This window comes from Ursus arctos, unplaced genomic scaffold (genome assembly GCF_023065955.2).
Source record: "Ursus arctos isolate Adak ecotype North America unplaced genomic scaffold, UrsArc2.0 scaffold_19, whole genome shotgun sequence".
Taxonomy (NCBI): domain Eukaryota; kingdom Metazoa; phylum Chordata; class Mammalia; order Carnivora; family Ursidae; genus Ursus; species Ursus arctos.
In genome coordinates, this window is record NW_026622863.1 from 56,500,864 (window position 1) to 56,520,439 (window position 19,576).

The window sequence follows — 19,576 nt, forward strand, 5'->3', positions numbered from 1 at the left end:
TCAGGCTCCCTGCTTCTCCCTCTCTCTCTGCCTTCTACTTCCCCTCCCTGTGCTCTCTCAAATAAATAAATAAAATCTTTTTTTAAAAAAATGCCAGCTCAAACGCAGCAAGGACTTTTGTTCAGTTCATCACGGTCAGCATCTGTAGGGTCCAGAACAGAACCAGGTAAAGGAAACAGTTGATGAAAGTTTTTCTGAGTGGTGTGTGTACCGGATGGGAACTATCTTCTAGGGAAAGAACCTGGCTGATAGGTTATTCGTGAGTTCTGAGCAGTTGTTCCTTTGGGTGATATTTACAAAGTTAAACACATCCAAACACACTAGAGTATATTATTGAATCAAATGTATTCACTTTCCCTTTGAAGGTGGAAGGACTTACTTTAGTAGCCTAAAATAAACTGAATAAATTTAGAACCAAAGAAACACAAGAGCTAACCATATAACGATCGTGGTGGGAATGAAAGATTCACGCCCTCCCCCTAAAAAGGGAGGGAGTGCACTGTTACAACTCTAACAATTAATGTGCAGCATATACGACCTCCTTCGAATTAAAGCGTGACCATCGTATCAGTGAGTTTGATTCAAGGTATAGTGTCCTAAAATGTACACTATGTACATTATCTGACGTAAAATGATGTTAGACTGGTGACAGAAATCTCTAAATTATTCATTTTCACAGGGCTTATTTGCTTTACGTGTTTTCTGGTACTTTGCCAAAGATGTTCCGCGGTTGGCGTGTTCAGAGTTTTGCTTCTGTAGGATTTCCTCTGCCAACTGATGAGGCAGAATGCTGCACTGACAACCCTGCCACATTCACTGCCTTCAGAGCTCTTCCAACCGTTCTGTGTGAACTCTCTGCCGCCCACTGAAGTCTTACTTCTGGGGAACGGGCTTTCCAGGGTCATTGTATTTCTACCAGCTACGAGCTCACTGATGATATGTGACCTATAAAGCACCAGTAAGGTCTGTCTTTCCACAAAGGCTTTCCCGATCTTTATACTATTCCTGGTCTTTATACTATTTGTCTCCATATACGCTTATCAACCACATAATGAGCTAGGTTTTAGTCAAGGGTTTTCCACCTTGATCGTATCACACTTTATTCCTGGGTGCTTTTTGGGACATAGAATATGACGTAACTGATCAGTGAACGCACGACCACATTCACTGCATTCAAAAGGTTTCTCTGTGCAAATTCTGTTATCTGCTGACAGTGCGCACCTGGCACCTGGCTGTCCCACAGTGGCTATGTTCCTATCCGCTAGGAGCCCACGGAGGTGTAAGGAAGTCTGAGCTGCTACAGAAGGCATCTGCACGGACACCGTGTTAACAGGGTCTTTCTTCTGCATGCTATCGTTTGAAAGGGATGAGCTCTGGCTCTCTGAGAAAGGATTCTCCAACGCGCCTGAACGTGCACCCTTCTCTCTTGCATGCAACATTCCCTTATGGTAAACAAGGCATGACAGGTGAGAGAAAGCCTTCCCACAGTCAGCACATCCATAGGGCCTCTCTCCTGTATGAGTTCTCCGGTGTCGGTTAAGGCACGACTTATCTCTAAAAGCCTTCCCACAGTCACTGCAGGTATACGGTTTCTCTCCTGTGTGAATTCTCTGGTGGTTAATGAGACCAGACTTGTGTGAACAGGATTTTCCACACTCAGTACACACAAAGGGCGTCTTTCCAGTGTGAAATCGCTGATGTGATATGAGGCATGTCTTCTGGCTAAAGCCTTTCCCACATTCGGTGCATACGTAGGGTTTCTCTCCAGTGTGAGTTCGTTGATGTATAAGGAGATTGCCCTTCTGAATGAAACCTTTCCCACACTCACTGCATATATAAGGCTTCTCCCCAGTATGCGTTCGCTGATGTACAATGAGATTGCCCTTCTGAATGAAGCCTTTTCCACAATCACTGCATATATACGATTTCTCTCCTGTATGAGTCTTCTGATGGGCATTGAGCTGTGACTTCCAGCGGAACGTTTTGTCACATTCAGTGCATTCATAAGGTTTTTCTCCCGTATGAGTTCTCTGGTGTTCAATGAGCCTGGACTTTCTGGAGAATGCTTTGTCACACAGACTGCATCCGTGAGGCTTCTCTCCTGTGTGAACTCTCTGATGGTTAATGAGCCGAGACTTCTTGATGAAGCCTTTTCCACACTCACTGCACACATAGGGTTTCTCTCCTGTATGAGTTTTCTGATGCATGAGTAGCCGTGATTTTTTGGGGAATGCTTTGTCACATTCAGAGCATTCATACCGCTTCTCTCCTACGTGAGTTTTCTGATGTTCAGTGAGTCTGGACTTTCTGGAAAAGGCTTTCCCGCATATGCTGCACCCATGAGGCTTCTCTCCCGTGTGAACTCTCTGATGATCCATGAGCCGAGACTTTTTAAAGAAGCCTTTCCCACATTCACTGCATACATGGGGTTTCTCTATCTTTTGAGTTCTTTGATGCTTGCTGAATTGGGAATTTGTATTCATAGAATTCCCACATTCAGGAAGTTTAATTTCAATACAATACCGGTGATGCTTTGTATGGGAGAAGGATTTCATATCTCCATTAACCTCAGTGAGGTTCTTTACTTCATGGCTTCTGTCCTGGTTGACTAAACTTAAATTTGATTTCAGTGTTTCCCCACGTAAGTCAAAGATATCATGATTTTGCCTTAAGGGAAAATTACTTTTACTCTGATGAATGATGTTTCCAAATGCATTATGTTCATGGCATTGTTTCATTCTCTTTAGACATCTTTGATTTTGCAAGGGCCCCTGTAGATGACCATCATCTTTCTTGATCTCTAGGAAAGAAGAGAAGAATGAATCTTTCCATGAGCTTGGTATATAATAAAACTCTTCCACAAATGGCTTTGTGTAGCCTGGCTCTTTATTGATAACACTATGACCTCATTTTAAAGAAAGTCCAAGTAAATATGTTTGTTATCACTTGGACAATGATTAAACACAATAATATAAGCAAAGAAAATACAAGTTAAGAACAGTTGCATAGACAAAGTTAGATCATTCAAAATGAATAAACATAGATTTGCTGCCTTTTTTTTTTTTTAAAGATTTATTTATTTATTTTAGAGAGTGGGAGAGAGAGCACAAGCAGGAGGGGCAGAGGGAGAGGGAGAATCTCAAGCAGACACCACTCTGAGCACAGAGCCCAACATGGGCTTGAACCCAGGACCCTGAGATCATGACCTGAGCCGAAGTCAGACAATTAACCTACTGAGCCAACCAGGTGCCCCGCTTTACTGTTCATTTTGACAATTAACTTTACACAGCCCAGAACTATAGCACAAGATGCTTCATTCAAGGGGTGCCTGGGTGGCTCAGTCACCTGGACATCCAACTCTTGATTTCAGCTAAGGTCATGATTTCGGGATTGTGAGATCAACCCCTGAATTGGGCTCCATGCTGAGCGTGGAGCCTGCTTAAGATTCTCTCTCTCGGGCGCCTGGGTGGCACAGCGGTTGCACGTCTGCCTTCGGCTTAGGGCATGATCCCGGCGTTATGGGATCGAGCCTCACATCAGGCTCCTCTGCTGTGAGCCTGCTTCTTCCTCTCCCACTCCTCCTGCATGTGTTCCCTCTCTCGCTGGCTGTCTCTATCTCTGTCAGATAAATAAATAAATAAAATCTTTAAAAAAAAAAAAAAAAGAAAGATAAGATTCTCTCTCTCCCTCAGCCCCTCCTCCCACTCACGTGTGCGCTCTTAAAAAAAAAAAAAAAGCCTCATTCAAAAGCTGAACCTCTACATATTACATGTCCTCTATTTGGTACTAAAATCTTACTCCTAGAATATATTGCTTTACTTCTCACTAAATTCAATTCTTTCCAGCACATACAAAGATTCTGGTTCACCACCTAGGCTCATGAAGGCCTGCTTATGGCACTGTATGTAGACTAGCCCAGGCCATCACCCAAATCTAAAAAAAACACACTCTCAAAAGGGGTCTGGGTACCATATTAGGAAACCCTGCATTTAACAAATAGTCATTGTTCTGATTGCTAGTTGTCCAAGGCTCTTCTTAATCTGTACACCTATCACAGGAGATCTACTCAATCCGTATTTCTATCTCTAGTCCTAAACTCTCCCTGGACGACTCAGGTACATCCAAAGACAGCATGTTGCACCTGGATGTGCACAAGCATGGTCTGACGACGTACAATGTCCAAAACAGAGCCCCTGACTTCTCAAACCACACCTTCTCCACACAGCCTCTTCATCTCAGAAATGGCAACTCCCTCTTCGCAGACTCACACCAAAAAGACTTACCAGCATCCTGCTTTTGTATTTTCTCTCACACCCTCTATCTACTTCAGTAGGAAATCATTTCTGCCCTCTTTATAAACACATTCGGAAGCTGACCAACCCTCATCCTCTCTCCGCAGGTGTCCTGGACTATGGCGACAGGTTCCCAGCTGGTTTCAGGCATCAACCCCTATCTGCTACTGTCTCCTTTCTATGAAGAGCCAAAGCCATCATTCTGAGTATAAATGATTTCATATATGTCTTCTACTGAAAACTCCCTATTGTTTTCTTCTCTCATTATTTAAAAATATCAAGCCCGTGAAATGTCCTTCCAAGGTCCTACATGAGCTGTTTACTCCCAACTCCAGCCACTACACCACTGCCGTTATCTCTGCATGATCGCCAGCCACGCCCTCTGGCTCCCTTCCCTGTATTCATAGGGGCTTCCCTGAGGTTCTACAAACACCCTCCTGCCTTGGGCCTTTGATTTTCATCTTTTTTTTTTTTTTTTTAAAGATTTTATTTATTTGAGAGAGAGAGCAAGAAAGAGCACAAGTGAGGGGGCAGGAGAGGGAGAAGCAAGCAGGGAGCCTGACGTGGGCCTTGATCCCAGAACCCCGGGATCACGACCTGAGCCAAAGGCAGAAGCTTAACCAACTAAGCCATCCAGGTACCCGAGCTTTGGGCCTTTGAACTCACCATTTTGTCTACTTGGAGCTCAATTCACCTGAGGCCTCACATCCCTCATACAGCTGCTCAAAGGCATCTTACCAAAGACATATTCCCACTCCCTAAAGAGCTAAGATTAGAGGCCCCAGGTAGACTCCCAGGTGCTAGAGCAGCTCCAGGGCTTTGCACACTATTCCACTGCTGTCCCACGGATCTTCCCGGAACTTTTTATCACAAGACATCATATTTGTTTATTTTGCTTAATTTTGTTTCTCCTCATACAAACTCATCTCCCAAAAAGAATTTTGTTGTTGCTGCTGTTGTTCACAACTGTCAGGGCCTGTGTGTAAGAGGCTACCAAAAACAAAATAAAACAAAACAAAAATAACATTTAAGGTAAGCAAAAATATTTAAAACAAAGATCCTCATGTATGGAACACATTAAGGAGACTCCTTCAAATATAGCTGACCTTGACTTTAGGAAGAGGGAAGCAAACTCTATATAAGCAAGAGCTGTATCATGGATATTGTTTATCAAAGAGAAATTTCCATCCTATTAGACTGGTAATATGGGGCACCTGGGTGGTTCAGTCAGTTAAGCGTCTGGCTTTGGCTCAGGTCATGATCCAGGGGTCCTGGTATCAAGCCCCACCCTAGGCTCCCTGCTCAGCAGGGAGTCTGCTTCTCCCTCTCCCTCTACCCCTCCCACCACTCATGTTCTCCCTCTCTCTCTCAAATAAATAAAATCTTAAAAAAAAAAAAAAAAAGACTGGTAATATGATTAGTTGGGACTTACTGTTACTGATTATCATAAGGAAAAGGAAAGATTCAAGGGAATGAATCCAGCAGCTTCATTTAACACGGACTACAGTAATGATCAGAATGAACAATTATACAAGGAAATTACAGCAAAGCAGGCATGGGGTTTAATGATGTGGTCTGGGCTGGGAACAATCAATGACAAATTTTAAGAAATCAACAGGAATAGCAAATACTCTACATAAGGGAGCTGAGAAGGTTATGGAAGTGTCTAGGAAAAACACACTTCACCGCCCCTGGTTCCCACAGAGAGCCCCTACAACTCTTACAATTTCCTAAGTGATAAGAGCACTCAGAGCATCTTCTGTTCTCATCTTTGTTTCTGACCTTGGCTCTTGACACAGGCCTCATAAACCCCTTCGAATTTCCTGGGTTGATAAGAGGGTCTTTCGTTCTAATAAGGTGACTCTGAGTGGGCTGCTGGATGGGGGCTGGTCAGCAGAAAGACCAAGCCATGATTAGAAGTTTGGAACTTTCAGCCCCACCTTCCATCCTCCAGAGAGGGGAGGGGGTTGGAGACAGAGTTAATGACTGATCATGCCTGTGAGGAAGCCTCCAGAAAATTCCAGGAGCACGGGCTTCAGGGAGCTTCCATATTGCTGAACACATGGAGGTGCTGGGAGACTGGGGCCTGGAGCTTCCATGCCCTTTTCCACATACCTCACCCTATGCATCTCTTCCTCTGGATGTTCGTTCATATCCTTTATCATATCCTTTTATAATAAACTGGTAAACAGCAAGTATTTCCCTGAGTTTTCTGAGCTGTTGCAGCAAGCAATCAAATCCAAGGGGGAGAAAGTCACGGGAACCTCTGAATTGTAGCCTAGACAGACAGACGTTGTGAGTAACCAGGGGACCTACTAATTGTGATTGATATCTAAAGAGTGGGGGGGGGGTGTAAAAAAAGAATACCCTTTTCCTTAATCAGTAAGTGTGATTATTCTTTCCAGAAAAATAAAAAATAAAAAATATGGGCGCCTGGGTGGCTCAGTTGGTTAAGCGTCTGCCTTTGGCTCGGGTCATGATCCCAGGGCCCTGGGTTCGAGCCCCACGTCAGACTCCCTGTTCACCGAAGAGCCTGTTTTTCCCTCTCCCTCTGCCTGCTGCTCCCCCTGCTTGTGCTCTGTCAAATAAATAAATAAAATCTTTTAGAAAGAAAGAAAGAAAGAAAGAAAGAAAGAAAGAAAGAAAGAAAGAAAGAAAGAAAGTAAGTAAGTGGGGGGCAATCTAATGTGACAGAGCCCTTAACCTGTGGGATCTTATGCTTCCCCATGTAATGATAACATCAGAATTGAGGTCAATTGTAGGACACCTGGCTGGTGCTGCAAAGAACTGCTTGGTGTGAGGAAAACTGCCAACATGTGGTGTCAGAAGTACTGTGTGTGTGGTCATGGTGTCAGAGTAAAGAAGACCCATGAGGTTTTCCTACACAGCCAGGATGTAAGACTTAAAGAACAGCAGGTACTGTGGACTGAATGTTTATGTCCCCCCCAAATTCACATTGTTGAAATTCTAACTCCCAATCAAAAATGGAGGTGAATATTAAGAAAGGAAATTGACATTATCCAAAGGGGCAGGAAAGGGCAGCAGTCAGCAGACGGTGCTCAAATCAAACATTTCTCTTTGGAGAGAGGTGTGGAAGACAGACTTTCATAGCAAGAGAAGCAGAAGGAACAGGTGGCGATATAGTGCTGGGAGAAGAAGGGTGGTAAGAGTTGAGAATTCTAAAAAGAAAACTAGAGAGAAAATTAGTGGAGATCTGTATGAAACAAACAGGGATTGAACCCAAGAAGAGATAAGGGCTCCAAACACCTCAAGGAAAAAGAGCGCTTCTCGGGGAGATTCCTAGAGCTCTGTTCACATGTCCTCAGACACCCTGGCAGCTGTGACACCTCTGAGTGACTAAAGACGACTTCCTCACCACCTTCCTTGTTGGTTTTCTCTCACCTGGATGGAATCGACTGTGGATTTCATCTTCTGTCGTCCACAGTTCCTCTTGTTCCAATCTGGAGAGTGCGTCAGGCTTGCTGGCCACGTACCCTGTTCACAGGAAATGAGAGAGGAGGGAGGCTCTGTGAACTGGGCTGGGCTCTGCCAACACAGAACAATGTTATATTTTAGGAGCCACGCAATTTGCAGATCAGCAAAGTTAAAGGTCTTCTCTCAGGACGGGCACATGATAGCCTCCATTCTGGGGCCAGAGAAGGGACTGAGACTCTATACTTCTGAGTGGCGCAGACATGCCAGAGCTCTCAGAAGCTACGAGAGGAAAGGCCAATGATGGGGACCCCCTAAGTGACCCAGGGTAGCTGTCCTCACCCACTGACACCAGGTTCCTATAGTTCTCCAACATCACATCCCGGTACAGGTTCTTCTGGGCAGGGGCCAGGAGCTGCCACTCCTCCCAGGTGAAGTCCACGGCCACATCCTCCAGTGTCAGCGATTCCCATAACAACATGGCCCTGTTTCATGTGCGTGTTCCTCTAGTTACTGAAATGGAAGGCATATAAAGGAAGTTGCTGTGCTCATATTCACCACATAGGCTACATCTATACATTTAGGTGTTTTGATTTTTTCTTTTAAACTACATTGTTATAGAATCAAAAATACATCCACATTCAATTCTGTATATAACAAAATATTCCGTAATCATACAGTAGCATTCAACAAATCACAAGTTTCTGTAATAAGTAGCCATTAAATTCCCCTGCGAAACTGAAAACATTTGCAATATATGTACGTGAAGCATTAGCTCTACATATACATGAAGAAGAATCTTACTTTTGCTCTAGACTTCGTAATCACTGGAATTTTTTTATCTTTAAGATATATTCAGGGACCTTTACAGGGTTAAATTTTAAAAGGTAATAAAAGAGGAGGCAGTAGGAATTCGCTTTGAACAGGAGCATTTTTCTTAGGTCACCTAGGGTTTATTTCTACATTAACCCTGCCAGCCTCAAGGCTGGGTCCATGGGTCACCTTGTTAAGATCCCAGGAAGAACTGTGCCCACTGAGTTCTCCTAGTCTATTCTCAAAGAGCTCGTCAAGAAACCTTCTTTTGCACTGAGGAGAAATCTGAAGCTAAGGACACTGTCTACCATACAACGTCTAGGAAGCACCATTAAACAAAAGTCCTGACACCCAAGTGCCATGAAATATATAGTGACATCCTTGTGGAACCAGGCTGCTTTCTCTTCCATCACTGCATATGCTGTGATCATCATGATTCTCTAACTGTGATGGCCGCCAGAGGTATAAGCTGAAAGCCAGCGTAGCCTGTAGGACACTCCAGTCACCTGTGATGTTCTAACATTAGTCATTTAGTGTGGATCCTATGAACAATACATTCTTTTTTTTTTTTTTTAAGATTTTATTTATTTATTTGACAGAGATAGAGACAGCCAGCGAGAGAGGGAACAGAAGCAGGGGGAGTGGAAGAGGAAGAAGCAGGCTCATAGCAGAGGAGCCTGACGTGGGGCTCGATCCCATAACGCTGGGATCACGCCCTGAGCCGAAGGCAGACGCCCAACCGCTGTGCCACCCAGGCGCCCCTGAACAATACATTCCTGATCCTATTTGCCTTGATACTGAAGTTGGAATCTAAGTCTATGTCTGCACAGTATGTTCCGGCACAAGTCCTAGTTTACCAATTTATACTTTTCCACGTAAGTCAACTGAGTTTTAAAGTCCTCCAGAAATCAATCACAGATTGAAGGAAGGAATAAAACAAAGTCACCTGGTCCTTAATCATTTTCTTCTGTTACTGGAAAACAGCCAGTAATGGGGAATTGTGTGTTTAGTTTCTTCTTGAATTCCCCTCAATTCCTGAAATCTTGGTCTCTGGTCAATGGTGACCCCACAATGACCACACGCAGGTCCTGAGACCTCGTCCTTGCTTTACTTGTTGGATCTTGCTCCTAGAGTAGGACCTGTGGGCTGAAATGTAAATTCACTTTGAGTGCACATCTCCCTCTGGACCCAGTGTTATCCCTGCTACTGCCCCTCACTGCACTTCAAGGCCATCTGTCCCTTTATTTGAAATCCCAGAGGCTACTGCACTCTGGAGCAATGAAACACCAGACTGTGAGTATGTGAACACTTTCTTCTATGCAGTGGAGTGGAGTCCGTGAAAGGGAGCCAAGAAAGGAGAACCAGCATAGCATAACACCCCACAGCAGACGGGTTCTCACACAAGTCAGTTTTCGGAAGGAGAACACGTAAACCAGGTGAGGATTTGGACATCTATTCCTTTAAGACCAAGTGTGCTCATGGACAAAAGTTTTTATACACACCTCAGTTTGCAGACAAATGTGCTCAGCAAAACATGACCTAACAAACCATTTTCACTAATCATCATGTGAAAGGAAACAAAGGCAAACCAATAGAAAAAAATTATGTCTGGGTAGGAAAGGAGGGTGGATTAGAGGCCATCATTTAAACTAAATCTGCAGTCAGTTTATTTCTTTAAAAAAGCACTAATGACCTAAAAGACAAAACAAAATTAATCGTAACCATGTACATCATGGAGGAAAATGCCACTGAACGAAAATGGCAGAGTGGGAAGTTCCAAGGCCGCGTGCCTCCACAGAAACACTGAAACAACAAGTAAGGACTGTCAGAATAGAGAACAAAACAAAACCTTTATCACGACTCTGAACAACCATCACAGGTTTATAGCAGCAGAGTGATCACTCCATCAAGAACGAGGCGACTTAAAAATGGGAGGAAAGCTCTGTGTCATTTTTATTTGCCCTTGCTTCACCCCCTCCCCAGTTTGGTCATAGTCCTAGAGATGGGAACCAGCATTCCCAGTGGGGGACTCTGGTGCCTGGTCCTGGAATGAGTAGAGCAGACTTTATTTGCCAAGCATTGTGTTTATCTGTTCCAAACCGTGAGGCCTACCCTAAGGACTAATGCAATGTGCTCATCCCTTTAATTTGGACCTCACACAAGATGGAAAAGCAGTGGATGTTTCTCAAAAACAACGTAAGGTGGGGGTGCCTGGGTGGCTCAGTTGGATAAGCGACTGACTCTTGATTTCGGTTCAGGTCCTGACCTCAGGGTTGTGGGATCAAGCCCCATGTCGGGCTCCGCACTCAGCGTGGAGTCTGCTTGAGATTCTCTCTCCCTCTTCCTCTGCTCTTCCCCCCATTCGTGTGCACTCTCTAAATAAATAAATAAATAAAATCTGAAAAAAAAAAAAAAAAAAAAAGGAACAATGTAAGGTGGACAAACAACCTCCAGCTGCCCGGGACAAAAGATGACCGTTGACGCGCAGCTGAACGGCCCAGAGAAAAAGTTGGGAAGAGAGTTTCTTAGGGAACTTAAGCCATTCAAAAGCCCCAGGGCATACAGGGGAATTTATAAAGCCAAGTACAGGCGCAGGGCATTTTCCTTTCCTAAGCTTTCCCTCTGGCTGATCTCTACACTCAATGCAAGCAGGAAAGGAAGGTTAAAGCAGGGCTATAAATGAAACGGCCTGGCCAAGCACTGAAGGAACACCCCAGAACACAATACACAATCATGATACATACTAGGTGAAAGAAGCCAGACACAAAACGTCACATATTGTATGATTCCACTTATATGAAAAATCCAGAATGGGCAAATCCACAGAAACTGAAGGCAGACTGGTAGTTGTCAGGGTCTGCGGGAGGAGACAGTGGGGAGTGACTGCTTAATTGGTACAGGATTTCCCTCAGGGAGATAAAAATGTTCTGGAACTAGATAGAAGTGGTGGTTGCGCAATGTTATATGTTTACTAAAACCCACTGAATTGTTCATTTTAAAATAGTTAATTTTGTTTTGTGAATTTCACCTCAATAAAAAAAATCCAATATGTCCTACATATCTTCAGCAGAACAATAAAGCATTTTCTCTAAAGTCAAGAACAAGACAAGGATGAGCAGTAACACCACCATTATGTATAACTCTTCTAGAAATGCTACTCAGTTAATTCAATAAAGAATCAAATAAAAATAATCAGTATCAGAGACAAGGAAGGAAATTATTAAAAGTTCCCCCAATATGATTAAATAAGAGTCAGAACTTCAGAGATTTCAGTGAACATGTATCAAAAATAAGTTTTCCATCTTACATTCTATGTATTAAATAAATTACATTTCTGATGTAAAAAAATAAGTTTTTAGTCAGAAGGCTGATTACAGACCTTATATCTAAAAGTTGATAGCATTTTTGGGGTGCTTGGCTGGCTCAGGGAGAAAAGCATGTGACTCCTGATCTCAGGGTCATGAGTTCGAGCCACATTTTGGGTGTAGAGATTACTTGAAAATAAATAAATAAACAAGTTGGTAGCATTCCAAAACACACATTTCTTATAGAAGTGTTACATGACTGACTATTTTAGGGGAATGGTTTAACACTTTGTACTGAATATCAATAGAGATTTTGCTAGAATCCCAGAAAGCCACGTTGGATTTCTTTGGGGATCTTTGGAATCTAGGAATCTTTGGAAAGGAAATATTGGCACAAGCATGCAAAGTTGATATGCAAGTATTATTAGGTCTGCTAACAGAGAATTCATTGAATGAATAAAAGTACACCCATCCAGTGAAATATTATGCAGCTATTAGAAATTCTAATATTTAGTGAAAATATATATACCTCAAGTTATGCATAGGATAAGCACATGAAAAGATGCTCAGTATCATTCTTCAGAGAATACAAATACAAATTGAAATACCACTCACACTCACTACAACGGATATAGTAAAAAAAAAAAAAAGGGAAATAACAAGTGTTGGTGAGTATGTGGAAGAAATGGAACTTTCATAACTGCTAATGGAAATGTGAAATGGTGCAGTCACTTCGGAAAATAGTCTGGTAGTTCCTCCAACAGTTAAACAAATTACCACTTACCATTTATACCCAGCAATTCCAGACCAGGTTTATATCCAGAAGAAGTAAAAGCATGTCCACACAAAAGTTTGTACACACAAAACCCAATGAGATATCACCTCATACCTGTCAGGATAATAAAATCAAAAACACAAGAAACAAGTATTGGCGAGGACGTGGAAAAATAGGAACTGCATGCACTGCTAGTGGGAATGCAAACTAGTGTAACCATCATGGAAGACATAACAAGATTCCTCTAAAGATTAAAAATAGAACCGGGGCGCCTGGGTGGCGCAGTCGTTAAGTGTCTGCCTTCGGCTCAGGGCGTGATCCCGACGTTATGGGATCGAACCCCACATCAGGCTCCTCCGCTGGGAGCCTGCTTCTTCCTCTCCCACTCCCCCTGCTTGTGTTCCCTCTCTCGCTGGCTCTCTCTGTCAATAAATAAATAAAATCTTAAAAAAAAAAATAGAACAAACTTATGATCCAGTAATTGCACTACTGGGTATTTACCCAGAGAATATGAAAACACTAACTCAAAGGGATATATGCACCCCTAGGTTTACTGCAGCATTATTTACAATAAACAAATTATGGAAGCAAATTAAATGTCCACTGATAGATGAATGGATAAAGAAAATGTGGTGTGTATATATGTGTGTGTGTGTATACAATATTATAACACATATATTTATTATAACTATATATAACATATTGTATACATAACATAATATATATATATAATGGAATACTATTAGTATATACGGTATATATTGGTATTATATGGTATACATATAATATACATGTTATATTATTCAGCCATAAAAAAGAATGAAATCTTGCCGTTTGCAACAATATGGATGGATCGACAGAATATAATGCTAAGTGAAATAAGCCAGTCAGAGAAAGACAAATACCGTATGATTTCATTCATATGTGGAACTTGAGAAACAAAACAAATGAACAAAAAAAAGAGAGAGAGAGAGAGAGAGAGACAAACCAAGGCATCTGGCTGACTCAGTTGAAAAAACCTGCAACTCCTGATCTTTGGGTCATGGGTTCAAGCCCCGTTGGGTGCAGAGGGTACTTAAATAAACTTTAAAGAGAGAGAGAGAAAAACCAAAAAACAAACTCTTAACTATTGAGAACAAACTGATGGCTACCAGAGGGGAGGTGGGTGGGGGGATTGGTGAAATAGATGAAGGGGATTAAGAGTACACTTATCTTGATAAGCACTGAGTAATACATGGGATTGTTGAATATTGTACAAATTAATCAACACTATGTTAATTACACTGGAATTTAAAAAAAAATTTATACACAAATGTTTATAGGAGCATTATTTATAAGAGCCAAAATGTGGAAAAAACCCAAATATTCTTCAGCTGATGAAAGGATAAACAAAACGCTATATCCGCACAATGGGATACTATTCAGGTATAAAAAAGGAATGAAGTACACATACATGTTACCACATGGATAAGCCTCTTACATTAAGTGAAAGAAACCAATCAGAAAAGTGCACACAGCATATGACTGCATTTGCATCATTGACATGAAATGTCCAGGACAGGCGAATCGATAGAGACAGAAAGATTAGTGGTTGCTACAGGTGGAACTCTAATTATATGCTTGCGAAACATTTAGGGAGAAATATTTAAATGTCTGCTACTTACTTCGAAAAACATGTTTAAAAACGTAAAAAGGTAGACTAGGGATTGAGAAGTGATATACGGATAGATATGGAATAAAGGAAACAAAATCATGATGAGAAAATCTACGTGGTAGGCATAAGAGGTGCTCAAACATAAAATTCTTTAAACTATGTTTGAATGTTCAAATAAAAATCATTGGGAATGGGACGCTCATAATACTAAGAATTCAGTGAAGTAAGCAGAAACAAAATAAGTATTTTTAATGTAATTGCTCTTCTAAGAGATAGTAAATTGAAAGAGAACAAAAAGTTGAAAACACCATTCACAATGGCAAAAAAATTGAAGATCAAGGTGGGCACGACTGACAGGAAACCACATGCACAGGTAAATGGAGAATCATAACCTGCTTTCAAAAATGATTAACGGAATATTTAAGTATTTAAATTATATCTAGGGGCACCTGGCTGGCTTGGTGGGTGAAGCATGCAACTCTTGATCTCAGGGTTGTGAGTCTGAGCCCCAGCTTGGGTGTAGAGATTATTTAAACATCTTTAAATTCTATCTAAATGAATGCAGAGACTAAGTGATTCCAGTCATTTTGGCACAGATTTGCCTCCCGACTGTTACAGAAGTTAAAAAAACAAACAATTTTTGGGGCGCCTGGGTGGCACAGCGGTTAAGCGTCTGCCTTCGGCTCAGGGCGTGATCCCGGCGTTACGGGATCGAGTCCCACATCAGGCTCCGCTATGAGCCTGCTTCTTCCTCTCCCACTCCCCCTACTTGTGTTCCCTCTCTCGCTGGCTATCTCTATCTCTGTCGAATAAATAAATAAAATCTTTAAAAAAAAAAAAACAATTTTTAATGAAAAAAAATTTTGTGTATCATATGGTATTTATGACATGAAACTAAATATTGAGGCAAACAATGCCAGTGTTTCAGGAGGTTACTGGAACTGAAACATCGAAAAATAAAGACTGAAGGGGAAATAAATGGAAAAAAAAGGTTAACGAATATTAGCACTGGGGAGCAAAACTGGGGTAACAGCAATGTTACTTTACTTGTGTTACAATGGCACCGAAAAGAAACATTTCCAAGTGTGTGTGCGTGCGTATGCGTGCACACAGTGTACCTGCAGAAAGGGCAAAATCCTCATCTTTAGTAGAAACCACTTTGGTTGTCTTTAATCCTCCATCTCCAGCAAAGCTCTCGTAACTACGGGGTCGAGCGGAGATGTGTAAAGCTAAAGGCAAACTAGGGGCTTGGATTGGAGGGAAAGAAACATTGGAACCTCAACCCACCCACCCACCCACGTGCTTCAGCTGCCACAAACCTCTCAACAGCCGACACACCTGGACCTCCCCCACCCCCGGAATAATCCCGAAACACTAGAGTTCGCTGACCGCGCGCCCCCGCTCGTCGCTGAGCCGCAAGCTAAAACCCGAATCTGAAGTGGACACCGCTTTCACTGACAAAAACCACCCCCCTCCCTAGTCCTCAATCACTGGGCGCTACAGACAGAAACCAAACCCTCACCACCGACTCGGAAACGTCGATCTCCACACACCTGTAATCACTGACCCCCACAATCCTTCAGAACCGACTCCAAAGCCACCGCACCCACAGACTCCCCGTCACGGGCTTCCACTTGCTTCCTCTCCCCAACGGAACCCACGCCTCCACCCACTCGGGAACCCACAATCACCTTAGACCTCTCATCCTGTTCCACAAACCGTATCACACACAGACCTGATTTTCTAGTGACCCCACCGCGACCTCCTACAAGCTGCACTTCCGCGAATACTGCTGCCGCGCCCATGCCCGGCCTCCGCGCCGGTGACGGAGGCCGACGAGGGCCAGAGGCGTTTCTGCGGAGCACGGCCGTCTGGACTTCCGGCTTTTCCTAGAGTCAATATGTCTGCGCCCATCTGGCCATTGGTCCCGTATGCGGCCATCTTTCAATAATCGAGGTACAGAAGGCGAAGTGGCCGTTTTGGGCAGAATAGCCAGGTAAGGCTCGAACAGAGAAAACCTACCGAAAATACTCCCATTTCTTGCACCTTAAATCCTGCGCTGCAAACTGCACGGATTTTCAGAAACTCAAACTTACACAAGGCAAACATGGGGTAGGCTATCTACACCTCAGCGGGCTGGCAAGAAAAGTAATCCACTTTGCACGAAGAAAGATTTGGAAAACACAAGGCGCAGCCATCTTAGGTATCGTACAAAAATAAAAAGTCTTTCACGGAAGAAGAAAAGCAAACGTAAAGGCCAAAGGACAAATACCCTAGGAACGCTTCTGACTGGATATGGAGGCAGAGAGGAAGATTTTTGAGGACAAAAAAAAAGTATCTGGAGAAACACTCACTGTACAGGGAGAATGATAAAGCTATCCAAGGAAGTGAAAAACAGCGACTGGAAGAAACCGAGCCTCAGTTACCGCCCAGAAAAGTGAGGAGAGCAGTCCCAAGCCAGTGTTCAGGTGGCAAGTTATTCACAGGAGGGTAGCGGGCTCCCACGTGGAGCTAGTGCCAAGGGCGGGCTTTCTGAGAACCAAGGGCCAGAATTTCTGGAAGGAATAAATAAGACAACTCCAGGAAGAATTAAAAATTGTACAAGAAAGGGCACCTGGGTGGCACAGCGGTTAAGCGTGTGCCTTCGGCTCAGGGCGTGATCCTGGCATTATGGGATCGAGCCCCACATCAGGCTCCTCCGCTATGAGCTTGCTTCTTCCTCTCCCACTCCCCCTGCTTGTGTTCCCTCTCTCGCTGGCTGTCTCTCTCTCTGTCAAATAAATGAATAAAATCTTTTAAAAAAAAATTGTACAAGAAAGGAAAAATAATCATTGTACACTACATGGCTGAGCTATAAATACTATTCACATATTCATCATAATGTAAATACCAAATCTAATCCAACCAAAATTAACATGTAACTCCTAGAAGAATGAGGAAAAGGAAATTCCTATGTGCAGAGAACTGTATTTGCAGGATTTGTTCTGAAGTTTCCTTTATGATAAATCTGTGGATAAAGCCCCCAAATTAAAAATCAACTACTAGTATATCCATATTACTTAAACTTTTACAAACTTTAAAAGAGTAAAACTCCTTTCAAAACTTACTCTTAAGCTTAAGAGAATTGCAAAATAAAACCATGGGGCGCTTGGGTGGCTCAGTCAGAATCCCCAGAATGTTGGGTGTAGAGATTACTTAAGTAAATAACTAAAAACTGAGAACCATATGAGGCAGCAATTCCACTCCTATATATTTACTCAAAAACACTGAAATGATATGTCCTTAGGAAGACTTACACAAGAAAATTCATTGCTCCTTTATTCATAATAGTCCCAAACTAGGGTGTCTGTCAATATAGGAGAATGGGGGTAGAATAATAGTTACAAATACCCACAATACAATTAAGAAAAAGTTGACCAACTTAAAATGGGGGGGGGGGTGGAAGTAAACAAGAAACTTACAAGATTAAAGAAAAACAGAAATAAGTTTTAAAAAAAGATTTATTTATTTCAGGGGCACTTGGGTGGCTTAGTCCATTGAGCATCTGCCTTCAGCTTGGGTCATGATCCCAGGGTCCTGGGATTGAGCCCTGCAGGATTCAGCCTGCTTCTACCTTTCCCTCTGCCTGCCGCTCCCCCTGCTTGTGCACTCTCGCTCTCTCTCTCTTTCTCTCTGTCAAATAAATAAATACAATCTTAAAAAAAAAAACACAAAAGATTTATTTGTTTGAGAGGGGGGAGGGATAGAGGGAGAGGGAGAGTGTCTGAAGCCGACTCCACGCTGAGCATGGAGCCTGACACAGGGCTCAATCTCCCAACCCTGAGATCATGACCTGAGCTGAAACCAAGAGTTGGACAGCCAACCTACTGTGCCACCCAGGTGCCCCTGAAGTAAGGTTTTTATTCACCCTTAAGATGGGCAAAGATTAAAAGATTGATGAGATACTGAGGAAATGGGCATTCTGATAGACTTGGCCTTTCCCCCCCGCCATGTGTGAAGAGGGTAATATTTAAAGTCATCATCAGTAGCTTTTGATGTGGAGAAGAAAGGCAAAAGAAAAAAAATTAAATTTCCTTAAAACTTATATCTGTTGACAAGTCCTTCAGACAGGCAGAGTGACCTTCCTCTAGGAACTCAACTGCCTCAGTGTTATTACTTTGCTAAGGGCAAAAGGAGATCCTAGCCCAACCCCCCCAACCCCAGGATTCTGTAACTCTACTTCAACATACAAAAATTCATTTGGAAACTTCCTTTATCTCTAACCCCCAAGATATATGTTAGCAATCATCTGCCAAGCATACGGCCCACTGATGTACATCTGAAGAGTCTCAATGAAGCAGGAGAGTGAAGTTCTTGTCTCACAGGTTCAAAGAATGAATCTTGCCAACAAAGGGGAGTAAGTAAAGTGATAGAGTTTTATTAAGCAAGCACACAGAAGAAGCTCTCAGGATTGAGAGGGGTCCTGACAGGGTTGCCAAAGTGGGCCTCCACCAACAGTCTTTTATTTAGAACTGACCAGGATTTCTGTGCACCTGATCACCTAGCTCCCTACCTATCTCTTCCTACACACCCCTGCCTGTCTCTTACTCGATGAGACTCCTCAGATGTATATTGGTGGGTCATATACTTGGCGGATTATTGCCAACATGTATCTTGGGGGGAAAGGTAGAGATAAAGGAAGTTTCCAAAGGAATTTTTATATGTCAAAGTAGACTTACAGGATCCTCGGGGTTGGGCTAAGATTGCCTCTTGACCTTAGCAAAGTGTCAACATCCAGGTGGTTGAGTCCCTACAGAAATGTAACTCAGCCCACCTCAAGGGCTTGTCAGTGGGCTGCAAGTAGTAAGGAAATTTAATAATTTTTCTTCTGCCTTTGTTTCCCACATCATCGTGACTAAGGTTTTATTAGACAGTAATAAATGACCTTTTCCTAACAATAGCTAGCCCCCTCAAAGTCCTGGAAACCTTGCTTCCAAAATTCCTTAGAGATTTATGCTATCCCTAACCCTCTTACAAATTGAAAGTATATAATCAATTGCTCCTCACAATCCCAGTGCATCTCTTTCTGCCCAAGGGTCCTGTCCCCATGCATTAATAAAACCACCTATTTACACCAAAGATGTTTCAAGAATTTTTTCTTGGCTGTTCAATCCAGACACCAGTTCCACATCAGCTTTCAGAGTACTAAGCAAGATAACGTAATTACTACACCTGAAGTAGTTCCCTATTCAAAAAATGTCTATACGCCTAATATAAATTAGCTATTCATTTTAGTATCAAGTTCTTTTTTCTTTTTTCTTTTTTT

At 42.6% G+C, this 19,576-nt stretch overlaps 1 protein-coding gene across 19 annotated transcripts in view; it reads right to left on the reverse strand.

The window, feature by feature from the left end:
* Positions 1–328: 328 nt before the first annotated feature.
* Positions 329–19,576, reverse strand: part of ZNF613 (zinc finger protein 613) — a 55,540-nt gene continuing 36,292 nt past the window's right edge. For 3 of the 19 annotated variants that reach the window (XM_044380028.3, XM_048223898.2, XM_057314024.1), the window contains 4 exons: positions 9,484–9,683; positions 8,067–8,237; positions 7,695–7,787; positions 329–2,800 (listed from right to left, as the gene is read on the reverse strand). In XM_044380028.3, the coding sequence (XP_044235963.2) occupies positions 1,068–2,800; positions 7,695–7,787; positions 8,067–8,205 (1,965 nt within the window). In that variant the 5' untranslated portion in view covers positions 8,206–8,237; positions 9,484–9,683 and the 3' untranslated portion in view covers positions 329–1,067. Of the gene's footprint in view, positions 2,801–4,958; positions 5,199–7,694; positions 7,788–8,066; positions 8,238–9,483; positions 9,684–10,803; positions 10,936–11,281; positions 11,395–12,626; positions 12,732–15,962; positions 16,111–19,576 lie in introns of those variants that run through there. The other 16 variants (XM_048223897.2, XM_048223899.2, XM_048223901.2 and 13 more) reach the window with 14 other exon arrangements.